Source organism: Macrosteles quadrilineatus, unplaced genomic scaffold (genome assembly GCF_028750875.1).
Source record: "Macrosteles quadrilineatus isolate MER2022 unplaced genomic scaffold, UCM_ALF_1.0 Scaffold_6__1_contigs__length_79288215, whole genome shotgun sequence".
Classification (NCBI taxonomy): domain Eukaryota; kingdom Metazoa; phylum Arthropoda; class Insecta; order Hemiptera; family Cicadellidae; genus Macrosteles; species Macrosteles quadrilineatus.
Genome location: NW_026542599.1, coordinates 69,639,201 through 69,663,829, shown reverse-complemented (window position 1 = coordinate 69,663,829; position 24,629 = coordinate 69,639,201). Strand labels below are relative to the sequence as shown.

The 24,629-nt window shown below is 37.8% G+C and overlaps 1 protein-coding gene across 1 annotated transcript in view; it reads left to right on the top strand.

Moving 5' to 3' along the window:
• LOC128996152 (zinc-regulated GTPase metalloprotein activator 1-like) overlaps positions 1-15,851 on the top strand; it is a 230,611-nt gene extending 214,760 nt beyond the window's left edge. The window contains exon 13 of the mRNA XM_054421289.1: positions 14,987-15,851. Coding sequence (XP_054277264.1) covers positions 14,987-15,018 — 32 coding nt within the window. The 3' untranslated portion in view covers positions 15,019-15,851. The remainder of the gene's footprint in view (positions 1-14,986) is intronic.
• The last annotated feature ends 8,778 nt before the right edge of the window (positions 15,852-24,629 follow it).

The following is a 24,629-nucleotide window of genomic DNA, read 5'->3' as shown; positions in this document are numbered from 1 at the left end:
TTTGTGACATTATACTCAAATCAACAGTTTACAGTTGCACAATGTGTTTTACCTAGAAGTCTGTCGCCGTTGAACAAGTTCTCCATGCGAATGTACATCCTGGTGGAGTCAAACTTGAGTTTGGCTGTTGTGATTCTTACGTAATCTTCTCCCTTGATGCGGTCCAGCTTGTAGTCGAACTTGTACGTGATGTTCATGTTCACTGAAATCACCGGACAATATTAATTATGAGCGTGAAATTCCATTTACTTCTGCCTAACAATGTAGTACAATATTTAAAGTGTATTTAAGGAATCGTCTTCGACTTTAAAACATTTTTTTTTAAAGTGGAGTCTTTCAACCTTGCATTTGCACGTTTGCATTGGTCTCGATGGTCTGTTAGGAAACGTATCATAACAAGTGTTGAGGAGATACAGTCTACGGATGAGCTTTTATGATAAATTTAAGATATCCGCACAAGGACGCAAACCCAAAACGTTGCTGCCTCGTTCTTAACAGTTCATTGTGCTACCGACTGAGCCTTTGACTCGCCAAAACCAAAGTCATCGGCTTCAAAACGACTTCACAGACTTCCAATTGTCAAAAGCTTAATCAATAACTAAATCAAGTTGAATTTCAACATTCTTTTGCAACTCAAGAACAACATATTTACTGCCTATACTCAAAGTTAAAGGTACGGTACAGATACTTTGTTTCTGAACGACATGCTTTTAGGCGAGGTGTTATTTATTCGCGTAGATTATTGTGGGCTTCACTCACCTTTATTTTTGTCTGTAATGTCCGGGACTCATCAAAACACACATTGTTTTTTTGAGTTCCGCGAAACGTCGGACTTTTGATGCCGTGGACGATTTTGTGTTTTATATATGTGTGTTTTGACGAGTGCCGGACGCACAATTTTTATTTCAGCTGCAGTTATTTTAATAACAATAAAATGAGAGCATTCTATTGGCTGAGGGAACACCATTAGCGCAATGAAACGATACGAAGCAATCGACCTTGATGGTCCAGTGGTTAGCGTGCTGGACTATGAATCTTATGGTACCAGGTTCGAAACTCATCGGGGGCACAAACTTTTTGTCTAAGATTTTTGCATTATCAGCAAGTTTGGTTAGTTTTGTTAGGTTATAACAGTTAAATTTTATAATTAAAACATTATAAAATTGAATTTGAGCTATTTATAGTTTTATTTTATGAACAGAACTATTTTTTCGATTAGTAAACCTTCATTCAATTTTTTCATTATCAGCAAGTTTGGTTAGTTTGGTTAGGTTATGACAGTTTAATTTTATAATTAAAAAATATAAAATTTAATTTGAGGCATTTATAGTTTTATCTTATGAACAGAAATAGGTTTTCTATTAGTAATCCTATCATTCAATTTTGTCATTATCAGCAAGTTTGGTTGGTTAAGTTAGGTTATGACAGTTTAATTAAAAAAATAATTATATATTTTTTTTAGTTTTAGGCCTATAATAATTTTTTTTTAATTTCTAATTTTTAAACTCTCATTTTGTCCGTATTAAAAAACTGCAGCTGAAATAAAAATCGTGCGTCCCGGACATCACAGACAAAAATAAAGGTGAGTGAAGCCCACAATAATCTACGTGAACAGATACTTTGTGTTAGTTTTAATTCAACTTGACTGTACTTCATGAAATCCCCAAAAAAGGAAATTCCCGAAGTAAAGTTAGTCGAGCTAGAACAGTATTTAGACTAGTAGTATTTTATTGAAGGGCACCTTGATAAAATAAAGAAGGCTTACAACTGGTTTAAATACAATATACATACACAGGGTAATGTTGCCTTGGCCGTTGCCAACGATGGGAAGCACTAGAATCTTGCCAGCGGCTTTGTAGCCTCCAACAATCTCAATCCTTGGGACGAAGAAGTCCCACTCCACGTGCTTCTTGGCGAGGTCCATCCTGCAATGTGGAAATTACAGCTATTATATAGGATTAAAATAAAGACGTTATATACAATGCATACATATGGGTGTTGATCAAATAGTATGATACCTCCTACTACAGTTACATGGTAGCGGGGTTTGTGTGTGGCAACGTTGCACCGGTCGGCTTGTTGCCATGGTAATAAGAAACGTGTTTACGATAAGTGTCTTGTCTTGGTAAAAAAAAAAATGCTAACGACAGAACTCAGTAAAGTGCACTCTATTGGCTCAATGACAGGGCAGTTCTCTATGGCTACAGTTTGAAGGGCAGAATGTCTACTTACGAATAGACAACGTTATAGGGTACTATACACTTAGAAACAGCCGAAACCAAAACTCAATGATGTAAAGGATGTTGATGTCACTCACAAATGAAACTTAAGTTATATTGATGGAGTTTTGATTAAAAATAAATATTTATACAGTACCTGGAACCAGTGAACTGGGTAGCCTTCAGTCCGAGGATGTTGGAGTCTCTAAGGGTCAGGTTAAGTCCTACTTGGGACGTGCCTTGGTTGACCGCCAGCTTGGAGATCAGCAGAGGATCAAGTCTGGGGATACGGAACTTTGGATCTCCTGGAACATACGTGACATAGACATCATAATCTCATAGTATCAAACAAATAGTTTCAGATCTTGTGCGTACAATTACGTAAAATAATTTCTTTCAAGTTGAACATCCATTTAGTAAAAATTGGACAATTTCTAACCCAGATAGCCTTATCACAGCCTTACAAGACTATATAATGCAAGAATTGCTTAAAATTTTGAAACAAAAAATTTTCATTGTGGATTAGATTTACAAGGTGACTCACCAAACTACGTTTTTTTAAGGATTTTGAGCCGTCAATAAACTACCAACCTTTAGAACCTTTAGAACCAACCTATAGAACCGGCAACCTTTTGCTAACAAGACAAGAATTATATCCCCGCAGCTATTATTGAAACGTTTTATAACAAAATTGCCGATTTATTTTTGTTAGCCAAATTGTAAGTACTTGAGCGAATGAACCAAAGAATATATAATGTTTAACGACAAATTGCAGTTATTTTTCAACCCATATTACCGTATACTAAGTAGTGGATTGGCCGGTCAACTACGCAATTTAGAGCATGACTTCTGTCCTAGATGTGGAGACAAATGTTCCATTCTCTCCAATCATCAACGACGAATTTTTAAGTGATAAGCGGTGATCTGGTGGTTTAAGGTCCCATATGTGTGCAGTACTATCCTGAAAATTATACCGATTCGTATATACCAAGACAAAATATGGTTCGGATTCCACTTTAAACTGTAGGTTCCTTGCCATTAGCTGTATGGGCTATTGATAACAGCTGTGTCTTAGGAATAGTCGGCCTTAGTCACGAACAAGACTACAAGATAGCGCCACTCATCCTACACTCATCTACATTCATACTTGGCTTAAAATACCTACTTTGTATGGTCGCCATTTCATTGAAAAGTATTAAAGTATGTCTACCTTTCGTATAAAAAATTGATAGGTGTATTAGGCAATGAAAACTTTTTCTGTATTACAGAAGTCCCTTTAAAAAAAGACAAATGATAATTTAGTACAGTATACCTATACAGTATTCTGTAAAATAAAACTTGTCTCCTAACATTCCGTCTAACTGGGACTAGCCCGGGCTCTAAACCATTGGCCAGTCCTCAAGTAGACCTTCAGTCAGGGGACAGGCTCCATCATACAGACTATACTGCAAAATACTCATGACTGAGCTATGTGATTACAATGTTACCCTAAGCGTAGCCTCAAGTAATGTTAAACGGTTCCGGGACAAAGCTTAGCGTTCTAGGATTTGACGATACACAAAACAATACCTAATAGGATGGTAGCAAAAACAACTGGCTACAACTCTTCATTTTGCGTCAACAATTCTGAACATTTTAAACTGATATTTTACACAGTTTTGAGAGAAAGAAGGAGTCATACATTATAAACCTGACTTGTATTACCTATGGTGTAACATTATGTATTCACCCGAGAGTTGTTTTGACTTGCATGACTCGTGGGTGGCTAAGACCCGACCCAGTTCCTCGAGTGTGACCTTGTTTACATAAGTAACCACTTTCCTAGCCTCAGGCTGACATCCCCTTAACTTCCGCTACCCTCAGTGACTGCGTTAAATTAAATTGTGTTATCAATGCTTTCCCACAGTGTCATGCAAGTTATGCTAAATAACGACTTCGGATAAACAACTCTTCTATGTTTGTGATGGGGGTTGATATCTGCACTGGACACTTCATATGTATGGACCAGGTGAAATAATTTCTTAAAAAGGCAGTATTTCATTCTCAGAGTGTGCTTGGGCTCAAATAATGCTTTCTCTCTTAGTTCTGCATATGTTTAATATGGAACAAAATATACTATATCTTACAAAAGCTTGTTTGGTTTTAGTAATTTACACGCATTCTGGAGTCTCAATTCAAGTACTTTTTCATCCTAAAACCAGTTAAAACTTAAACATATAGCTTCTAGTTTAATCCATAGTAACATAATACAACTCGTAGTCTAGTCCATCAGGTGATCCAAGTAATGACAATGTTTTGTCAACAGTCAGTGAGCTCTGAGCTGTCAAACTACACTGTCAACTGTCAACTGTCAATTGTCAATTGTCAACGAGAGAGTTGTCACAGCAGAACAAACACTCATTAGCAGGGCAAATATCCACTCAAGCTCACGTTTACATAAACTTTGCGTTTACATTTTCGGAACCATTTCAGTTAAACAAACATTGTACTTGCGAAACTAAATTGTCCGTTTACTTTGTTTGTATCAGTGTTATTTCTGTGTTTCTTTGTGACTGGGGAATTTTAACTGGGTTAAACAGTTAACTGTTTTACACCTCTAAATTTTTAAAGTAGATTTATTTATTTTGGAAAGGCAGACGGTGTTAAGATATATTACCCCTAATGGTATACTCCGTATGACGGAACCTGTCTCCTCACCCTTCGTCTACCATCTGGGCCTTTACCCAAGTAGACCCAGTCAAGAGACATGTTCCATCATACAGACTATATTAGCAGAAAAAACTGGGGTTCTCTTCTACTCCCACCATTGACCATTGCATAAAACCTCTATGATAAACTTACCTTTTATAATTTTGGGTATGACCTCTCTGCCGTTTCTTAAGGAACATTCATTGAGGGTGTTGTCTGCTTTGCACGGTATTATGTAGTCTGCTACATAACAACAACAGCATTAGCACAACAACAAAGTTAATACAAAAACAACAACAACATAGCAGAAGCAAAACACAATGAAACTGCAAATAATGGCGCTCTTAAGAGTCCTTGGAGCCTAGAGACGTTAACTCATAAAACAATATAAAAACTTAAGAAAAGGTTAATCCCGCAGTTTACAAGATATTTAAATTACAATCGCTCTGGTGTTTGAAAAAATATTTTGAGATGGTAAATAACTCTTCGGTGGCTGTTTGAAATTAACATTGCTTTCGTGGTGGACAAATCCAGGATGGCTGTTAGCTTCCATGGACTCCCTTAGAAAAAAAATAATTTCTAATCCCACAGTTTACTAGATGTTCAAATTACAATCATGTTGGTGTTTGTATTTGAAAAAATATTTTTGAAGATAAATAACTCTATAGCAGTTGTTTGAAATTACCCAAGATGGCCGCTAGCCTCTAAGGACTCTTAAACCACATTATAATATATGCAACAAATCAATTTTTTAGACTAGCCTGATTGTAATATTTAAAACTCTTATTATTGTATCTACAAATTACAATGCTCATAAAATATACTTTCTGTTATCAAAACTATTTTTAAAGTATAATTTAAATCTGATATAGTTTAATTATAGTAACTTGTATAAAAGCAAGAGTAGTTATTTAGCAGATATTATTCAATATCCCTCTAATATAAAAAACATTATAAATCAATAATTTCAATTATAATAAACGTAATGACGTTACATTAACTAATAACAACTAATGTTTGCAAAATTTTATGTTATTCCTTCCACGACATTTTTGTTACATATTGTTTTAAATCTTTTAATAATTATTGTCTCCATTTTTTTATGAGAATCGAATTCAAATTCAAATTGCTTTATAAAAAAATTCAATAAAAAGCTAGAACAGCCATTGGTAAAGAAAACAAATATATACACAAATTTTCGGTTGTATATACCGGCATCTCGTATAATTAAAATGAAATAAAATTAAATATAGCGTTGTCCAGAAATATTCATTCGGCTGTAATAGAAAATCGTCAGAAACCAGAAACTCCCCTACAGAGTAAACCACCCCCTCCACCACGAATTTCGACAGCTGTTTGTTTTTAATTCAGATTTTTTATCATAAAAATACAGTATTGTGGACCTATTTTTCCCCAAACCCGTGAACTTCACAGAAAGCAACCATATTGCTGTTTTCTTTAATAAAAAACATTTTCTCCAGTCATATTAAAACTACTTTCATCATTAAAACATAAGACAATCGTAATATTTACAGTTATGGATACTCATTTTTTACGAAAGCATATAAATAATAGCTTAAGGACAATTTTTATTATAAATCAAAACTAAATGATTGAAACTTACGTAGTTTGCCCGCCATTGCCGGCATGCAGACAGCCAAGAACACAATAACAATCCCTTGCTCCATGACTACTGACTACACACTGGCCAATGAGAAATGGCGAAACTCTCCCTTAGTTTAAATACCTTGTTTACGTACACTGTTTACCGATGTGACCTTGACCAGGTACTGCAAAACATCCACAGACTGTACGTATTGTTGTTGTAACGTCTTTGAAGTGCTTTTGTCTGTAAGTTTGCTAATTTAATTAATTGTACAGTTATAAGTTGAACAAACAAAACGTGGGATTTTAAAGAGGGTAATTATCAGTAGTTAGCGTCACATCGTGATACCAAAATCCGTGATATATCCATATAAATTCCAAAGTACCCATGAAATTTTGAGAAAACTACAAGTCACAGTCCCATAAGCCAGTATACGTGTTCGTCATGACGAGAAACCTTGCGCAAAACTATCCATCATTTCATTAATTGCCCTTTCGTAATTCCTTTCTAAAGGTAACTTTCCATATACGTAATGTTAAAAATACCTCAGCTGTACTTTTTTGTATGTTATTCTTTTAATTCATTACCTTATTAAAATCAGGTGTGATTATTTGTTTGTATTAACGTATTACTGTACTATGTTTTGTTTATTTCAGCTTAACTTATCTAATCAATAGTTTTATTAATACTTATGAAGTCAAACGAGGTGAAGCCCGTGGTTAACAGCTATTTTGAATTAATTTACAATTTTCTATTGCAAATCCTATCAAAACTCAAAATCTAACGTAAGTCATTTTCTTCTTTACGTTTTATACAATATAATATTTCACTTGAATTCCCTAAAACAATACTAACTGTTAACGATAACCCCATTTTCGTAAAGATGTAAAAAAATTGTATCATGACCATCTTTTTTGATGTAACATTGTTTTGTCTATGAAAAAGATATAGACTTAAAAAGTTTAGATGATTGACAACAGAACTCAGCACAAACTCTGAAATTGTTAAAGCCTATTAGACGAAGGGCTTTCACGGGATATCATCCGAACCAGCAAAAGACACATCAAGAGGATAATGAAACCCGTCTTTATAAAATGCCATAATATTGAACACTTTTCAAGGAAAACGTAGACAAAATGGCGATATCTTAACTTGACAGAGCGGGAGACAGGGAACCTACAGATGTATAAGGGACCCGCACTCTCGACATAATATTGACTCTGATAATGTTTCTGTTTCCAGCCCTCGCTTTGCCTGCTTAACTAACTTGGTCCTTTTGTATTTAGTCCGCCCAAAAATTTAGTCATTGATTCGGAATCTTTTTGGGCCTAAGTGTAATTTGTATACAATATACAGTGAATTAAATTAATAGAATGGCCAATGACGTCTTTGGATAGTTATCTGTTCGGATACCTACGCTCTCTAATGCGTACGCTCGAGTTTGTACAAGAAGCAATGTAGGTCTGCCGATGTTCTCTAATGTGTTTGCTCGAGTTTGTACAAGAAGCAATGTAGGTCTGCCGATGTTCTCTAATGTGTTTGCTCGAGTTTGTACAAGAAGCAATGTAGGTCTGCCGATGTTCTCTAATGCGTTTGCTCGAGTTTGTACGAGAAGCAATGTAGGTCTGCTAATGTTCTCTAATGTGTACGCTCGAGTTTGTACGAGAAGCAATGTTGGTCTGCCGATGTTCTCTAATGTGTTTGCTCGAGTTTGTACAAGAAGCAATGTTGGTCTGCCGATGTTCTCTAATGTGTTTGCTCGAGTTTGTACGAGAATCAATGTTGGTCTGCCGATGCTCTCTAATGTGTACGCTCGAGTTTGTACGAGAAGCAATGTTGGTCTGCCGATGCTCTCTAATATGTTTGCTCGAGTTTGTACGAGAAGCAATGTTGGTCTGCCGATGCTCTCTAATGTGTTTGCTCGAGTTTGTACGAGAAGCAATGTTGGTCTGCCGATGTTCTCTAATGTGTTTGCTCGAGTTTGTACGAGAAGCAATGTTGGTCTGCCGATGCTCTCTAATGTGTTTGCTCGAGTTTGTACGAGAAGCAATGTTGGTCTGCCGATGCTCTCTAATGTGTTTGCTCGAGTTTGTACGAGAATCAATGTTGGTCTGCCGATGCTCTCTAATGTGTTTGCTCGAGTTTGTACGAGAATCAATGTTGGTCTGCCGATGCTCTCTAATGTGTTTGCTCGAGTTTGTACGAGAAGCAATGTTGGTCTGCCGATGCTCTCTAATGTGTTTGCTCGAGTTTGTACAAGAAGCAATGTTGGTCTGCCGATGCTCTCTAATGTGTTTGCTCGAGTTTGTACGAGAAGCAATGTTGGTCTGCCGATGTTCTCTAATGTGTTTGCTCGAGTTTGTACGAGAAGCAATGTTGGTCTGCCGATGCTCTCTAATGTGTTTGCTCGAGTTTGTACGAGAATCAATGTTGGTCTGCCGATGCTCTCTAATGTGTTTGCTCGAGTTTGTACAAGAAGCAATGTTGGTCTGCCGATGCTCTCTAATGTGTTTGCTCGAGTTTGTACGAGAATCAATGTTGGTCTGCCGATGTTCTCTAATGTGTTTGCTCGAGTTTGTAAGAGAAGCAATGTTGGTCTGCCGATGCTCTCTAATGTGTTTGCTCGAGTTTGTACGAGAATCAATGTTGGTCTGCCGATGCTCTCTAATGTGTTTGCTCGAGTTTGTACAAGAAGCAATGTTGGTCTGCCGATGTTCTCTAATGTGTTTGCCCGAGTTTGTACGAGAAGCAATGTTGGTCTGCCGATGTTCTCTAATGTGTTTGCTCGAGTTTGTACGAGAATCAATGTTGGTCTGCCGATGTTCTCTAATGTGTTTGCTCGAGTTTGTACAAGAAGCAATGTAGGTCTGCTAATGTTCTCTAATGTATACGCTCAAGTTTGTACGAGAAGCAATGTGGGTCTGCCGATGTTCTCTAATGTGTACGCTCAAGTTTGTACGAGAAGCAATGTGGGTCTGCCGAGGTTTAAGACGTTATCGGATTACCGGAAGCAGTACAGGTGATGTGAAACTGAAGAAAGGCGAAGAAAAGCATCGAGAGCGTTGAACAAACAAGAAGCCTTACACATGTGAGGGAGTGATCGTGTTAGTGAATGAGAGGGAGAGGGTTAGCTCGCGCGATCGACTCTTAGATCGTGTTAGGCATTGGTTGAGTTTCATTATAACTAGGCTACAACTCATGAGTTATTCTTTGCTGCATTTCTTATTTGAAATCCGAGATTTTTCATGATTACCAATTGTGATGAGGGCACAACTGATCGAATTTTAGACCTAATTTGAAAGAATAACTTTTAGAACGGAGTAAGTTGTCTTGTGTGTGTGTTTGTTTGTTTGTTTTTTTTTTTTTTTTTTAATAGACCAGCTGTTTTATTATCAACGATGACTTGTCAATTGTCAAAAGCAAATTAATCAAAAACAGCTGAACAAAGTTTTGAACATCAATGAAATCTAATAAATATTCTCAAAATCGATTTAGCGACCTTTTGGTGACTACGTAATCGGCATCTGTGGTCACTTAGTTACGCTGACATAACAATTTTTAGTTAATCATGTCGTTCTACGTGGTTAGAGGTCAGCTTATTCTTCTATGTTAATCCCCAGATTTAAATTCTTAGGAAAAAGTAATTTTGGAAATTTAACCTAAATAGTAACTGCGGTCGAGCTTTGCTCCGATAAATCAAAATCATATTGTACTCCAAGAGTAGTCTTGGTTTTTCTAGTCGATTTGTAATTTGCACATAACTTATCCAAGCTTTGCTCAGAGAAAATGGTTATTATATTTCAAGAGCAAATTTTTGTTTGATAGTATCAATCCAAAAGGATCCTCAAAAATCTGCAATCTGCATACTACTTGTACATGGGGCATCCTCGAAAAACCTATAATTTCATTCTAAGTCTTTGTACAATATTCATCCAAAGATTCTTCACTCAATTTGTAACCTAAACAACTGTAACATACATCTGAATGCAAAATGCTTGCGCAACCCAACAAACATGAAAAAAGGTGACCCGTGAAAATGTGATCCCTCCAGTGGGTAATCAGTGAAAGGCGCTGTGTTGGAGGGGGAGGGGGAGGGGGTGTTGTATGGGGATATCATCGCCGTGTTGCGCAATTGGCCGTGAAATGCAGACACGGGGGATGTAATTGGAGGGGTGCACCTGGTCCATCCAAGCTCAGCTGTGGCCAATAACAAGCTTGGGGTCAGGGTGTGTTGCGATATGTGAGACATTGCCTCGTCAAACATAGGAAAACTACGAGGTAAAATAGATAGAAACATGGCAGGTATTAGACGTGAATTGTGTCTGAGAGGTTGTAAGAAATTCTGCAAAAGACATTTCATGTCCGGACATCTACTTAAATCTCGACGTAGAAATTACATTATATTGTATTTTCAAAAAGGTACCAGTGTCCAATAATGTATGATTGATAAAAATATCATTTAACATTTTCAATCCTTTATGATTTGAAGGGGATGCGGAATACTATCCCCCGGAAAACCACCCCCCAGGTAAAACGTGACGTCACAAAATCTGCCAACTAACTAATATGGAAGCCGTGTCCGTGACTGGAATACTACCCTCCTAGCAAAATTATGCTTTGTAATTGTAATTTTAATTCAAGTAATTCCGTTGGATAACAGTAAAGACGTGTTGGGATTATCAAACAGAATTTCGAAATGTTACAGCAAGTTTGGTTGGTTAGGTTAGGTTAGTTTAGAACTGTTTGACAACTAAACTTTAGTGTCCGTGACTGGAAAACTGCCCCCCGATCTCTGACGTCAACATGACGTAGGAACCTGCTTGGGGGGTAGTTGTCCCCGGCAGTCTTCCGGCGACCCGATTTGAAAATGAAATACCGGCTTACTCTTGTTAGCTGAATCTAGTTTTCTCTCCGTCTCCATGTTAGCACCACCTGATATGGGTTTGTAGAGCTAGTTAACCCCCCGTGGGCCGTCGTGTTGCAGTGAGAGTACAATGGTACACCTTTTTGGGTACTTTAAAATTAGATGATTGGACATGCTTTAGCAGGTTTAACAGTTTGTTTATCTTGCACGATTTTAGCTACGCTACGTTGTAAGTGGGGCATCTAGATGCTACAACGGATAATTATGTACTGCAATGCAACGACAATAATACCTTTGACCTTTTACTTTACCTTTGTTTGATCTACTTAAAGTATTCTATTAAACTAGTAAATGATGATCAAAATTTTAAATGTCTTATTTGGGTGTCAAAACTTGTAAATGATGATTATTTCTGACAAGTTTAAAAGTTTACCTGTTTAAGACGAGCACAATACCACTATATGTTTGTGACATGTGAGATGAATATATATTTTTGACATCGTAGTGGTTAGAATTGCATAATTATTTATCGTTCCGTATTCAAGGCCACTTAACATGTGAAATGTTATTACTTGAAACAGTTTAGTGAGCCAATAGATGTACATTAAAGACGAAAAAGTTTTGTATTAGGAATTCTATTTCCGGAAACCACCCAAATGGATTACTAATCCACAAATAAATTACAATAACATCATATAATAGATCAAATAGTTTTATTGTAGTTCCAAAGTTTACAAACAGTTACACAAAATATTTGACTAGACAAGATGTCTCCATTGGCAGGTGTGCAGATCTTCATTTATTCACCCCCCCCCCCCCCTATCACTCTGTCACCCCCCACAGGAGGGAGCCATTATTTAAAACCCCTCAGTCAAGGGCCCCGTTTTTTTACCACCTGAGTCCTGAGTCTTTTCCATCTTAGAATGGAGTTATCGTGTCCTTTCATTATTCAAAGCCCAATCTATATGTATATTTTAATGGAATCCGTTCGGAATTATTCTCACCCAAACAGTTTCAACGACGAATATTGGTAAAAAAGAAATTCGCGTTCTTGGGATTTTCTTTTCAGAGCTAGTAGTTGAAGGAAAATTCATTACTGAAGGTAATAATAGTCGGTTTTGAAACAACCAACTATTTTTATTTTTATTATAATGATCGTCATAAACTATTACTTGAGAATCGTGCTTAAGGGCTTTATTAAACGTTATTATGTACCCTACTGTGTATCGTACCTGATATAAGTTCTACAGCTTTATTTTGTTATTAACACAATGATGTATTGTAATAACTATAACTAAGATAAAAGAACTGCAACTGATATCTCGAAACACTTTGAATATTGGTCTGCAATAAAGCTTACTCACCTATTGAGGAAAATCCCAGTTCAGGAACTATGCCAATATTGAACAATATTATATTGAATTTCCTCAATAATGTTTGTGAATAACTTTACTGACGTTGCTAACTAACTGTAATCAGACTTTTTTTTAGATTTTTACAGACCAACAATACTTCTATATTATTTTTACATTTTAAGGACAACGTTTTAAAACACGTAAACCTTTTTTATAAGAAAAAAATATTTGAAAAACTAATTTAATCATTTTTTCTGATTTCAATGTGAAGAATTTATTATAGTTGGCCTATAGGGATAGGTTATTACTTCAGTATGACCATTGTATACAATTTAAACAAACAAGAATACTTCTTGCCTGTTTTTAATCGTGTTTCATGTTGACGACGTTTGAGCGCGTGTTCTCTGATTTTAAGGTAGAAATTTCATGGACGATCTGTTGATTGCTATCGATGGCCATATTGTTAATTTGATTAGAATAGTTTGACACAATAGTTAAAACAATCACTAAAATAACAAACAAAACTCGCACTACAGTAGCTGGATGAAACTAACTTTGAAATAAATCTGACAATTTAAAAGACATAAATAATTTAGTGGAATTCCAGCCAGGTAGATGAAAATTTGCTTGGTCTGCAGGTTTGCTGTGGTGGGGGTATTTTTATTTATTTCTTTTATTATTAATAGATAATATGACCCAGATACATCACGGTACGTAGATAACTGAAGGAGCGTTGAAAGAACGAAACACCAACGATCAAGGAAAGCTGATTCAAAGTTTAACTCCTTCATCCTTAAGTACCTATTTTTCAGTCAACGGATTAACCTTCAAAAAATTACACAGTAAAAAAGCAACCTTTTGATTGGTATGTGATTTTCAATAACTACCCTGATGTGATGACAAAGCGAGCATCACTGATGTAACCTGTGGCCGGAAGTGCGGTGTATTGGTCCAAGACCGAATGTTTACCCTTGCTAGTTCAAAGTGGCCGCCTTCGACCACACACTCCCCATTCATCCCCAGGTCTCCGGTCTCCGCCTATGATCGTCTAATTGACAACCGGACAACAAACAAACCAGCAAACATCGCCGGCTTACGTTTATTAGATTTCACAAATCCCTGAGAAGAAAGAATCTGGTTGTAGCCGCTAGACGTTGTTGAACGGATGATACTTTTATAGTCTGTATGATGGAACCTGTCTCTTGACTACCTGGGGACTGGTCAATGGCCAAAGGCTTGGGCAGACGGTTACAGGTTCCATTATAGATACCATAGAATATGTGTGACTCGTTTTAGCATTGATACTGATTTGGACATCCTATTTATGTGGTTGGGAGTCATTCTTCTTAGAATTTAAATTGTAAATTTTTGAATGTGCCTTTCAGAGAGTGATGCTGTTAAAATGCAATGTTCTTGTTGAACTTATAATATTTTGAGACATAAACGATGTTTCGTACTAAATCAAACAGCCAATGTGCGCTAAAATAAAAAGTAAAAGTAGATACACTACTTAGTTTGCTTAATACTAAGCCAATTTCAGTCTTCGTTCAAATTTGTAATGTTGAATTGCATGGTTGAAATTATTGAAAAATAGAATGTATTACGTTTTATCACTAAAGAAGAGTTTAAGATTACATAAATCTTTTCTAAACCTTGATAAAAGAAGTTTGGTGGGTTTCTTGTAATATTTGCATTAAAAAGCGAGGAAAAGAGTACAATAGCAAAAGTAGTAGATTGAAATCGATCCACCCCAAGAATCGAGCGTTCATTAAATCGTAACTAAAAACTTATTTTCGTATCCATAGAAACTAACACAAACATGTCAAAAGTAATATTTTGCACGACGAACAAATCAAAATTGCTGCCAATTAATTGGAAAAGAAGTACAAATAAGAGAGAAAGAAAAAAAGAGAGGTGTGGATAAGATTGTCAACTAAAGAATCATTCCAAAGCATGCGGACTCACTCCCTCCAACAAAGCAATAGCCACCCTGCTCGGTAAGTTATAGAAATTGTCTGTTAGGTTGTATCATTGTCTGTGAAATTGTTGTGTTAAAATTGTATTTGTAGGCTAATCATTTGTTGACTCTTTGCCGTTCTTGTAGAAAGGAAGAAGAAAGCCTTTTCTACATGTTTGTTCTATCTAGGTCGAAAAGTATTCGAAAAACTAATCCACATTTCTTAATTGAATATTAAACTACAGTTAAATATGGAAGTTCAGATGTAAAATTATTGTAACAATTCTATATTTTTAGGAGGCTTATTGGATACAACTGAAGAGGACTAGAACGATTCCAAGGATAAAACGAAGAGGAACTCTGGACTGGATCAACGCTGAACCCCGTCGTTGGCCTTGAGGATCTCCAAACTCTTCTGGGACTTCACGCCGGGGAGAGCTACAACCAAAAGATAAGTGCATTATGTGTTTCTTTATTTATAAATTACTTTAAAATCTCAACATAATTACACGCAGTCTTCAAAATTGGATAACTGACAGAAATGGACACTCCAGTTGGACACTTAAGTACCGGCGTCGTAGATAAAATGTTAATTCGTCAGTTATCCAGGTAGTTATAATATTTTTCGACTCTGGTCGCTGACAATTTAGACAGCTTCCGAAAAGAAAATGCTGCTACAAATCAGGAAGTTGTGCAATTGTCAGTGGCCAGGTATCCAGCATCGGGACCGTCAAGATAGGGACCTTGATAGTTTCATTTAGGAACACTACAGTACACAGTATATATGCAACATGTCTTATGTTGATTGTAAGTGTACACAGTACTAATAATTGTATGTTTTTTCCAGCCCATGGCGAGGAGATCAACCAATTCCATCGGATAAAGTCTACCAACTCCAAGGGGCTCTGTGAACGAAGACACTGGATCATCGTGAGAAAGCATGGTCTCAAGCAGCAAGCACGTACACGTCAGATGAGTGTCTACAGGCTGTTCCTCTGGACTTGGCAGTATTGCTTGGCTGCGATCTCCGTTCTTCACTACTAAGGCACTGGCTTGAGGAACTAGGACTTCCACTAAAACTAACAACCTGTAAATAAGTCCTTGAAATACGCTACTAAAGAAACTACAGATGCCTACTCACCTACACACAGAGAGGCACAATCTTCATTGTACGAGTTCGCAGACATTGTATCCAATAAATCATTTTAATACAAACCTACTAATTAACTTAGTGCCACGATTGGAATTGTGACCGGGGGCGTAACCGGGATCGATTTAAATAATAAGAATACTTTAGTGAGAGGTAAAAGAATGTTTAATCATTATTCAAATAAAATGGATGGACAATATGATAAAGATAATAATAAAGACAATAATAAAAATGGATGATAAAATAATTACAGGCTCCTTTTATTTAAGTAGGCCTAAGCAAATGAAATTTATATATAAAACTCTAATAATTATAATTCTTTTTGACACGTTATTATATTCAAACAGGAATTTAATAGTAGTTATATTTATTCACACAAATTATAAATGAAATCAATTATTATAAGAATGATTACGATTAACATCAATCAATCACTGATTTAAAAAAGTTAAGTTAGCCTGGACAATCACAAAAATCATAAAGTTGAAATATTAATAAAGTAATCGCCTTACCAAAAACCCGGAGACCGGCGAAGTGTCCCCGATGACAGTCTGGGGCCAAGTGTCTTCCTTTCGGTCAACTCCGACCTCAGTCTCTCCAAAGTACAATTGCTAAGTCTACGGTTTTTGTGGGTCGGTCGATTGAGCAAGCTACGTGTCATCAAGAATTCTGTCTACTAAATGCCAATGTTCTGACACTGGTATATGCATTGTGAAATCCATTTACCAGGTCTTTTACTTTTAAAATATAATCCCAAAATTTAGAAAATAATTTTTGGTGACTACCCGTCACATTAGTGTTAAGTAGTATATTGAAAACGCAGTAGTAGTAGTATATATAACGCTACCAAAACAGACCCATCCCTCATACTAAATGACCAAAGAAACTTTGCCGCTAACATCATGTTCGATTCATTAATTTAAATAAGAAATAAATAATACAATACAATATTATCAAACACCTGTTTGCAAAACATACATAACTCTATGGAGTGATAAGACCATGCTGCTAGAAGCGAAAGTCATCACATCCCAACTTCGGAGGTTAGGTTTGATAAGACGAAGATCATGGCCATGCATCTCTATTTATGTCTTTGTAAATATTTATATGTGATCAATGTGTGTACTACAAATTAATTATACCAAATCGACAATATCTCAAGCAAGAGATGGCAAACAAGAAGTTTAGCTAACCTATGAGATAAAGGACTGACGATAACGTTTCGACGTAGACACCTAGGTCTCCACTATATAATAAATTGGATCGTAAGGTAAGCCTTAGATTTAATCATAAATTTGTAACGTTTGTGATTAATTATAATCCATGGCGAATTGATGAAGGAACTGTAAAGAAGTGTTTTTGACTCCCTGGATAATTTTTAGGTTAAAGCTACAAAGGTACTCGGAGACATAAAAATGACTCCAAAGGAGGGGAAAGATGCTCCGAAGGGGAGGTAAGGTACTCACCCCCCACCACTTGGGTACCATTCGGCGGGTACTTAACCAGGGTGTTTGGCACCGAGAAGTCAGTTGGGCCTTCGGGCCCGACCCCGCCGGATGGGCGTGCTGAGCCACCGGTGTGGGGCCTGATGGGCGTGTTGAGCCCCGGGTACCGCTGGATGGGCGTGTTGAGCCACCAGCACCGTCGGATGGGCGTGTTGAGCCCCCGACACCCCGCATGGGCGTGTTGAGCCCGCGGGACACCTGATGGGCGTGTTGAGCCACGGGTACCGCTGGACGGGCGTGTTGAGCCACCGGCACCCTCGCATGGGCGTGTTGAGCCCGCGAGACACCTGATGGGCGTGTTGAGCCACGGGTACCGCTGGACGGGCGTGTTGAGCCCCCGGCACCCTCGCATGGGCGTGTTGAGCCCGCGAGACACCTGATGGGCGTGTTGAGCCACAGGTACGCTGGACGGGCGTGTTGAGCCACCGGCACCCTCGCATGGGCGTGTTGAGCCCGCGAGACACCTGATGGGCGTGTTGAGCCACGGGTACCGCTGGACGGGCGTGTTGAGCCCCCGGCACCCTCGCATGGGCGTGTTGAGCCCGCGAGACACCTGATGGGCGTGTTGAGCCACGGGTACGCTGGATGGGCGTGTTGAGCCACCAGCACCGTCGGATGGGCGTGTTGAGCCCCCGACACCCCGCATGGGCGTGTTGAGCCCGCGGGACACCTGATGGGCGTGTTGAGCCACGGGTACCGCTGGACGGGCGTGTTGAGCCACCAGCACTGTCGGACGGGCGTGTTGAGCCACCGACACCCTCGCATGGGCGTGTTGAGCCCGCGGGTCCGTAGTCGTAGGTGGAGGGGAGGACTTTGGAGTCCCCCACCACCTTTAAAGCATATACATAGGTATACGCTAAGTGTTGAAGGAGTTTACGTCGGACTGCAGACCGAGTAGACTGCCTAGAGAGTGCTAACTTCTGAGCAAGTGACGCCAGAACCGTCTCCTGTGGAGAGCAGTAGTACATTAAACCGGCCCAGCTTGACTTCTGTGCTTGGAAAGCCAGAACCGTCTCCAGTGGAGAGCAGCAGCTAGGGGACCGAGGATTCCGGGGTGAAGGTGCCAAGGATCTAGACCGCGGACCCACACGGATATCTTTTAGGAGTGTCCTAGACCACCGGGCCAGTAAGGACGCAAGCAAGACTTGATCCAACCTCTGCCCAACCCCTGAATACGAGCCCGGAGACACTGCCTGGTAGGAGGACTACGGACCCAGGATCAAGACTGTATATAATATTGTATATATAAACATATGTGTTAGGATAAGGATATCAGGGAATAAAATGGAAGTTTGAGATACCCAGAGTCTTTCACTTATCGACCCTTACCACCCTTGATAAGGCCTAGTGCTCTGGAGGAAACTTCCTCACAGAACTAGTTATTTGTGTAACTAGTGAGCAAAGGCAGTTTAGACTCGCGTTACACATTACATTTTTCATACGGTTACTATAAATACGGATTACGTACATAATAAAAGCACGCTATTTTGTGTTGTTTGGTTGGAATACTGGTGTGCACCAAAGTAAAAACTGTGTGCCAAAGTACAAACTGTGTGCCTAAGTAAGGCTTTCTGTGCTATGATCTGTGCAAGGAATCCCACTTCCGACTGTAGGAAAAATATTAATAACTTCTTTCTGCTACTCAGGAACGGATGCAATTCTATTAAGAATATTGAATCAGTTCTAAATCTAGAAAACAGCGTCTGTGGGCCTGTTTTCTTATGAGCTATATTGACTATAAATTATTGAACTACGATCGAAACGTAATTCATAAGCGCCGAAAATCTACGAAACTAGTACATTAGTAATGTAGTAGATTTGAAAGGAATTATTATATTCATGTTGTCTTACACGCTACGATAAATCATAACGACTTGTTTGCACCGTCTAATCGTTACATTTTGTCGATGTTGGGTCACGCCGTTTAACGAAGGAAGGTTCATTGAACTGTAAATTAATAGAAATTTATTTTCGTATCCATAGAAACTAACACAAATTTATATTCAGAACTAATATGTTAACAGCGAACAAAGCAAGATTGCAGAATAATTGAAAAATAAATACAAATAGGTGCGAACGACAAAATCAAGAGTGGTTCGGTCAAGATGTTGAAGTAATAGATCATTCCAAACACCGTGGACTCCATTCTGAACAACAAAGCAATACCCCCCTGCTTGGTAAGTTATATAAATTGCCTGTTAGGTTGTATAGCTAATGCTGATAACTATTTGTTTACGCTTTATCGTCCTTGTAGAACCAAGGGGAGACAATACCTTTTTTACCAGACTTTTCTCTAGATTTTAGTATCCTGAAAACGCATCCATGCATCTCAATTGAGTATAGACTACATTATATGGAAGTTCAGATATAAAATTATTGTAAAAATTCTATATTTTTAGGAGGATTATTGGATACAACTGAAGAGGACTAGAACGATTCCAAGGATAAAACGAAGAGGAACTCTGGATCTACTCTGAACCCCGACGTTGGTCTTGAGGATCTCCAAACTCATCTGGAACTTCACGCCGGGGAGAGCTACAACCAAAAGATAAGTACATTATGTGTTTCTTTATTTATAAATTACTTTAAAATCTCAACATAATTTCACGCAGTCTTCAAAATGGATAACTGACAGAAATGGATATATACCACACACACACACACACACACACACACACACAATGGATATGTGGATGGACACACCAATTGGACACTTAAGTACCGGCGTCGTAGAAAAAATGTTAATTCGTCAGTTATCCAGATAGTTATAATATTTTTCGACTCTGGTCGCTGGCAATCTCAACAGCTTCCATCCAAGAGTTTGCTGCTTCAAATCAGGAAGTTGTGCAATTGTCAGTGACCAGGTATCCAGCATCGGGACATTCAAGATAGTGATCTTAATAGTTTAATTTAGGAACACTACAGTACACAGTATATATGCAACATGTCTTATGTTGATTGTAAGTTTACACAGTACTAATCATTGTATGATTTTTCCAGCCAATGGCGAGGAGATCAACCAATTCCATAGGATAAAGTCGACCAACTCCCAGGGACTCTGTGAACGAAGACACTGGATCATCTCGAAGAGTGTGATGAAAGCATGGTCTCAAGCAGCAAGCACGTACACGTCAGATGAGTGTCTGCAGGCTGCTCCTCTGGACTTGGCAGTATTGCTTGGCTTCAATCTTCGTTCTTCACTACTAAGGCACTCGCATGAGGAACTAGGACTTCCACTGAAACTAACAACTTGCAAAGAAGTCCCTGAAATACGCTACAAGAGAAACTACAGATGCCTACTCACCTACACACGGAGAGGCATAATCTTCATTGTACGAGTTCGCAGACATTGTATCCAATAAACAATGTACAACACAACTTGGAGTTACAACTCATTAGCTAGAATACTTATGTACTGAATCTGTACCATGTTTACCTGAGATAAGTAATTAATTAGTAGTACCTTGAAAATTTAAAAGGATGACATGGCTTATTAGGTTACAAATACGGTATATTGGTTGGGCGCTGGCCGTTCCATCGATATATAAACTACAGTAGTTATTTATGGATTCGCGAGCTTGCAAATATAGTCTGTATGATGGAACCTGCCTGTTGACCATCTACTTGGGACTAGAACCATTGGCCAGTTCCCAGGTCGACCGAGGGCCAAGAGACAAGTTTGATCATACCCCAATAACCTCAATGACATAACAGGTTACTCTATGTAAATTATTTTCACTCATTGCAAAATTCATGCAACTTCAAAGACATGATGTTTTCTTAAGTGCACATGTTGGCATTTAAATTCTGCTTACGAATTACCAGAGAAATCCACCGTCTTGATCTCATTTGTTCAACGCCGTAACGGTTTTTGTAAAAACCCACAACATTTGTCACTCGGGTAAGAAGGACAACGAATGATTCAGCCACTTACTTTTCAACTTAAGCATTATCGCGGCAAAAAGCGAGGTCGGCAAAAACCCCGCGAATTGTTTGGCAGGCGTAAAAACTGGTTATGAAAGGAGGGGACAGAACTAGCGCAGTGTATGATCTAATATACTCAAGAGTCTCAATCATAGCTGTCCTACTAGTCTGGGATTTAGGGAGAGGATAAGAATGTTCTTGGGTGCCAGTGGCAATCACAAAACACAAGTACACTTAGATATTGTTAAAAATATCTACGTGTACGTATACTGTATGTTGTTAAATAGTTATTTGTGTAACTAGTGGTCAATGTCAGTTTGCGCTCGTGTTCGTGTTACACATATATGTTTCCTACAGTTACTATAAATCGTATAAATAATTAGTCTTTCAAACACTGTACCTACACCTACAACACGTTTTTAGGTTAAGTTACATCCAAACATTGAACGAAATGGGAATCGCTGCACCAGCTGATCGTAATCGTAATACATGTTATCTTTAAGTGTTGCTAACTTATTTTCAAGCTTACAGGATTACGTGCATATTAAAAGCGCGCTGTTTTGTGTTGTTTGGTTGGAATACTGGTGTGCGCCAAAGTAAAAACTGCGTGTGCCAAAAAGTAAGGCTTTCTATACTATAAAAACTATAACTATAACAATAAACAACTATAAAACAAACAGCCCACTTTGTTTGGTGACAGTTGGATGTAGGAAAAATAATATACGTTATAGAAGTGTTGTAGAAAATTATAAAGTTAAAATTCCTTCCTTGGTTCCGATCCAAGGGGTGACTGCAATACATCCTATCCAAAAGCTGGTTGTAATTAGCAGGATTTGAACCCGGTCCCCAAGGCCCTCAGTCTTGTTCTCTAACACTAAACCTGCTCCAAGTAGGCTTATAACAGTGCAAGACCCTGGTTATACTGATTATCTTAATCAGATTGTCACCCATGAACACATGAAATGTATAATGTTTGTATATGCAGTCGACCGTATCCAATGTTACTGTTTTATTTGTTTCTGTTGTAGTTTACAGAAGAACGTGTGTTGTGGTCTCTGGTAAAATCCCAACTCTGCTACAAAGAGAAAACAGAATGATCTCAACACAAGAAGTTTAGCGGTCGCAGTAAAACAAATGGACTTGAAATATTTTCTATTTGTTAAAACAACAGTTGAAACACTTCTAAAAATGTATTCTTCGCCTGTTTCTGCTTTTTGGACGTATTGTATGCTAGTTATGATTTCACAATGAGTGTAGAATGGATTGAGATGTCCTGGGTAGCTTTAGAATTATTATCAGAGTATTTGCTGGTTCTTTGATTAGGACCATTCATTCAAAACGTGAATTATCAAAGACAGCTGCCTCATGTTTCAAAACATAAAAAGGATGCTCACTTATTTCAGGATCGAACCGGTGTCCTAATGTGGTGAGATTGTTTTTCTATGGGCCAGAAAAGAAAATATCCAGCATACACTTTGATGAATATATGTAAACATGCATCTTGGTAAAAACTAGTTTACCATCAGTATAAACACAATTAGCCCAATATCATATTTTAGTATGCTTTGAAAACGTACTTAAAAGTATGAGGGACAATTCACATGCTAAATTTTCAACCCCAAAAAAGGTTTCCATTACACGTTTACATATATTAAACAGATTGAAACGAATGCCTCTGTATTATCTAAGGTTATGACAAGATATTTTTGGATCGACAGTTATCACGAAGGATTCCCAACAAATGACCACCCCATTTCAACTAAGGACAAGTTACACCACAAGTCTTTTCCACTAAATTACCCATTTTCTTCATGCAAATTTGCTTGCAATCGTCGAATTCCCACGAGTTGTTCCGAAAAGAAATTATGTTCTTCGGCGAAGAGTCCTTGACACAAAGTGGTCCTTGGTGAACCGCAACATGAAAGAGGAGGAAGTCCGGTGAACTGACGGCGCCACCAGGGGGTCGTCAACACCGGGGCGGGCCAGTTATCGATATATTGCAACGACATATCGATATATTGCATTTATAATGTCGATGCAACTCATCGGATACCATTGCTGATTTGGTTCAACAAGAAGACTTGCTCAATTTCAGCAGTATTAAAAAATGTTTTGGATTTTTAAAATATGTGAGAAAAAACTGAGGGGAATGAACGAGTCGGTAAAATTTATCTGATGACTTTGCAATTATAACGATGAACATCTTAAAAGCAGTTGATTCGAGTGAACAGGGAGAACTGAAAGGACAAAAACACAAAGGTACTGTTTAGTCTATTCAAAGGGCAACTTAAGATATCTATGTCGCATCAAAAAAATTAAATATCGAGTGATTAGGTTTTTAACCTTACCGCATTCACATTTCAAACAGAAGTCACTGAAAACAATGTATCTATGGATTATACATACAGAAAACAGTGAATGTGAGCTGATAACTTAAAATTGAAAGCTGAAAAAAAATCAAAATTTGTGTTTAGAAACATAATTTTTAAGTTAAAATTCACCCGATTGTTTTTCCAGAGTTCCTGACATACTTATCAACAACTCCACAGACCTTCCTCGATGTATCGAAAGAAGATATCGATATTTCCTTATCGATTGTTACCATCCCTGAGTCGGCTGCGGCTCTCAGCATAGCAAAGGTTCTAGGTGTAAGCCGATTAGACCCTAATGAGTTGTAGTAGACCACCTGTGCAGTTCGTTGTTTCTTTTGTAAACTATACACTAAAGACATCCTTAGATGGGATAAAGAACTGTTTGTTTTGTTGTGTTCATTTATCATCCAAAAGAGTTAATTGTTTTGTCCAACCAATGTTGAAATGTCTTCACATGATTTCCTTTTTGTGCAAAAGCTTCACTATTGTTCCATTTTCTCCTTAATTTCACCATTATCAATAATGTGTTGTATAAAAATTATTATTTCACATAAGCGCTGTTGAATGTTTCATGAATTCATATACAAAGGGAAAGGACTAATGTACAAAAATCTATCATGAGCAGCTGATAGTATAAGTATGGTAGGGAAATATCTAAATGGAACATTATGTAGTATGAATTAAATACTATACCGGTATGACAATAATAAAGAGTTAAAAGTGTAAAATTTACGTAAGCACAAAAAAGCTTCGCATCGTGAAGAAAATTGCAGAAAAAGCACTTAAACATCTTAAATCACAATTCTCTACTTCTGGGTGATACTTCAAACTTTTTGGCAACCCAAAATCATGTAAAAGCAAGTATAATTTTGTTATTTTGAAACCAGACCACTTAATTTATTCGTTACAACCAAAATCAAATTGGTATATGTTAGAACTAAACTCAATGCATTTTCATGTATGTCAAAGCTGTCCTGGCCACATTACAA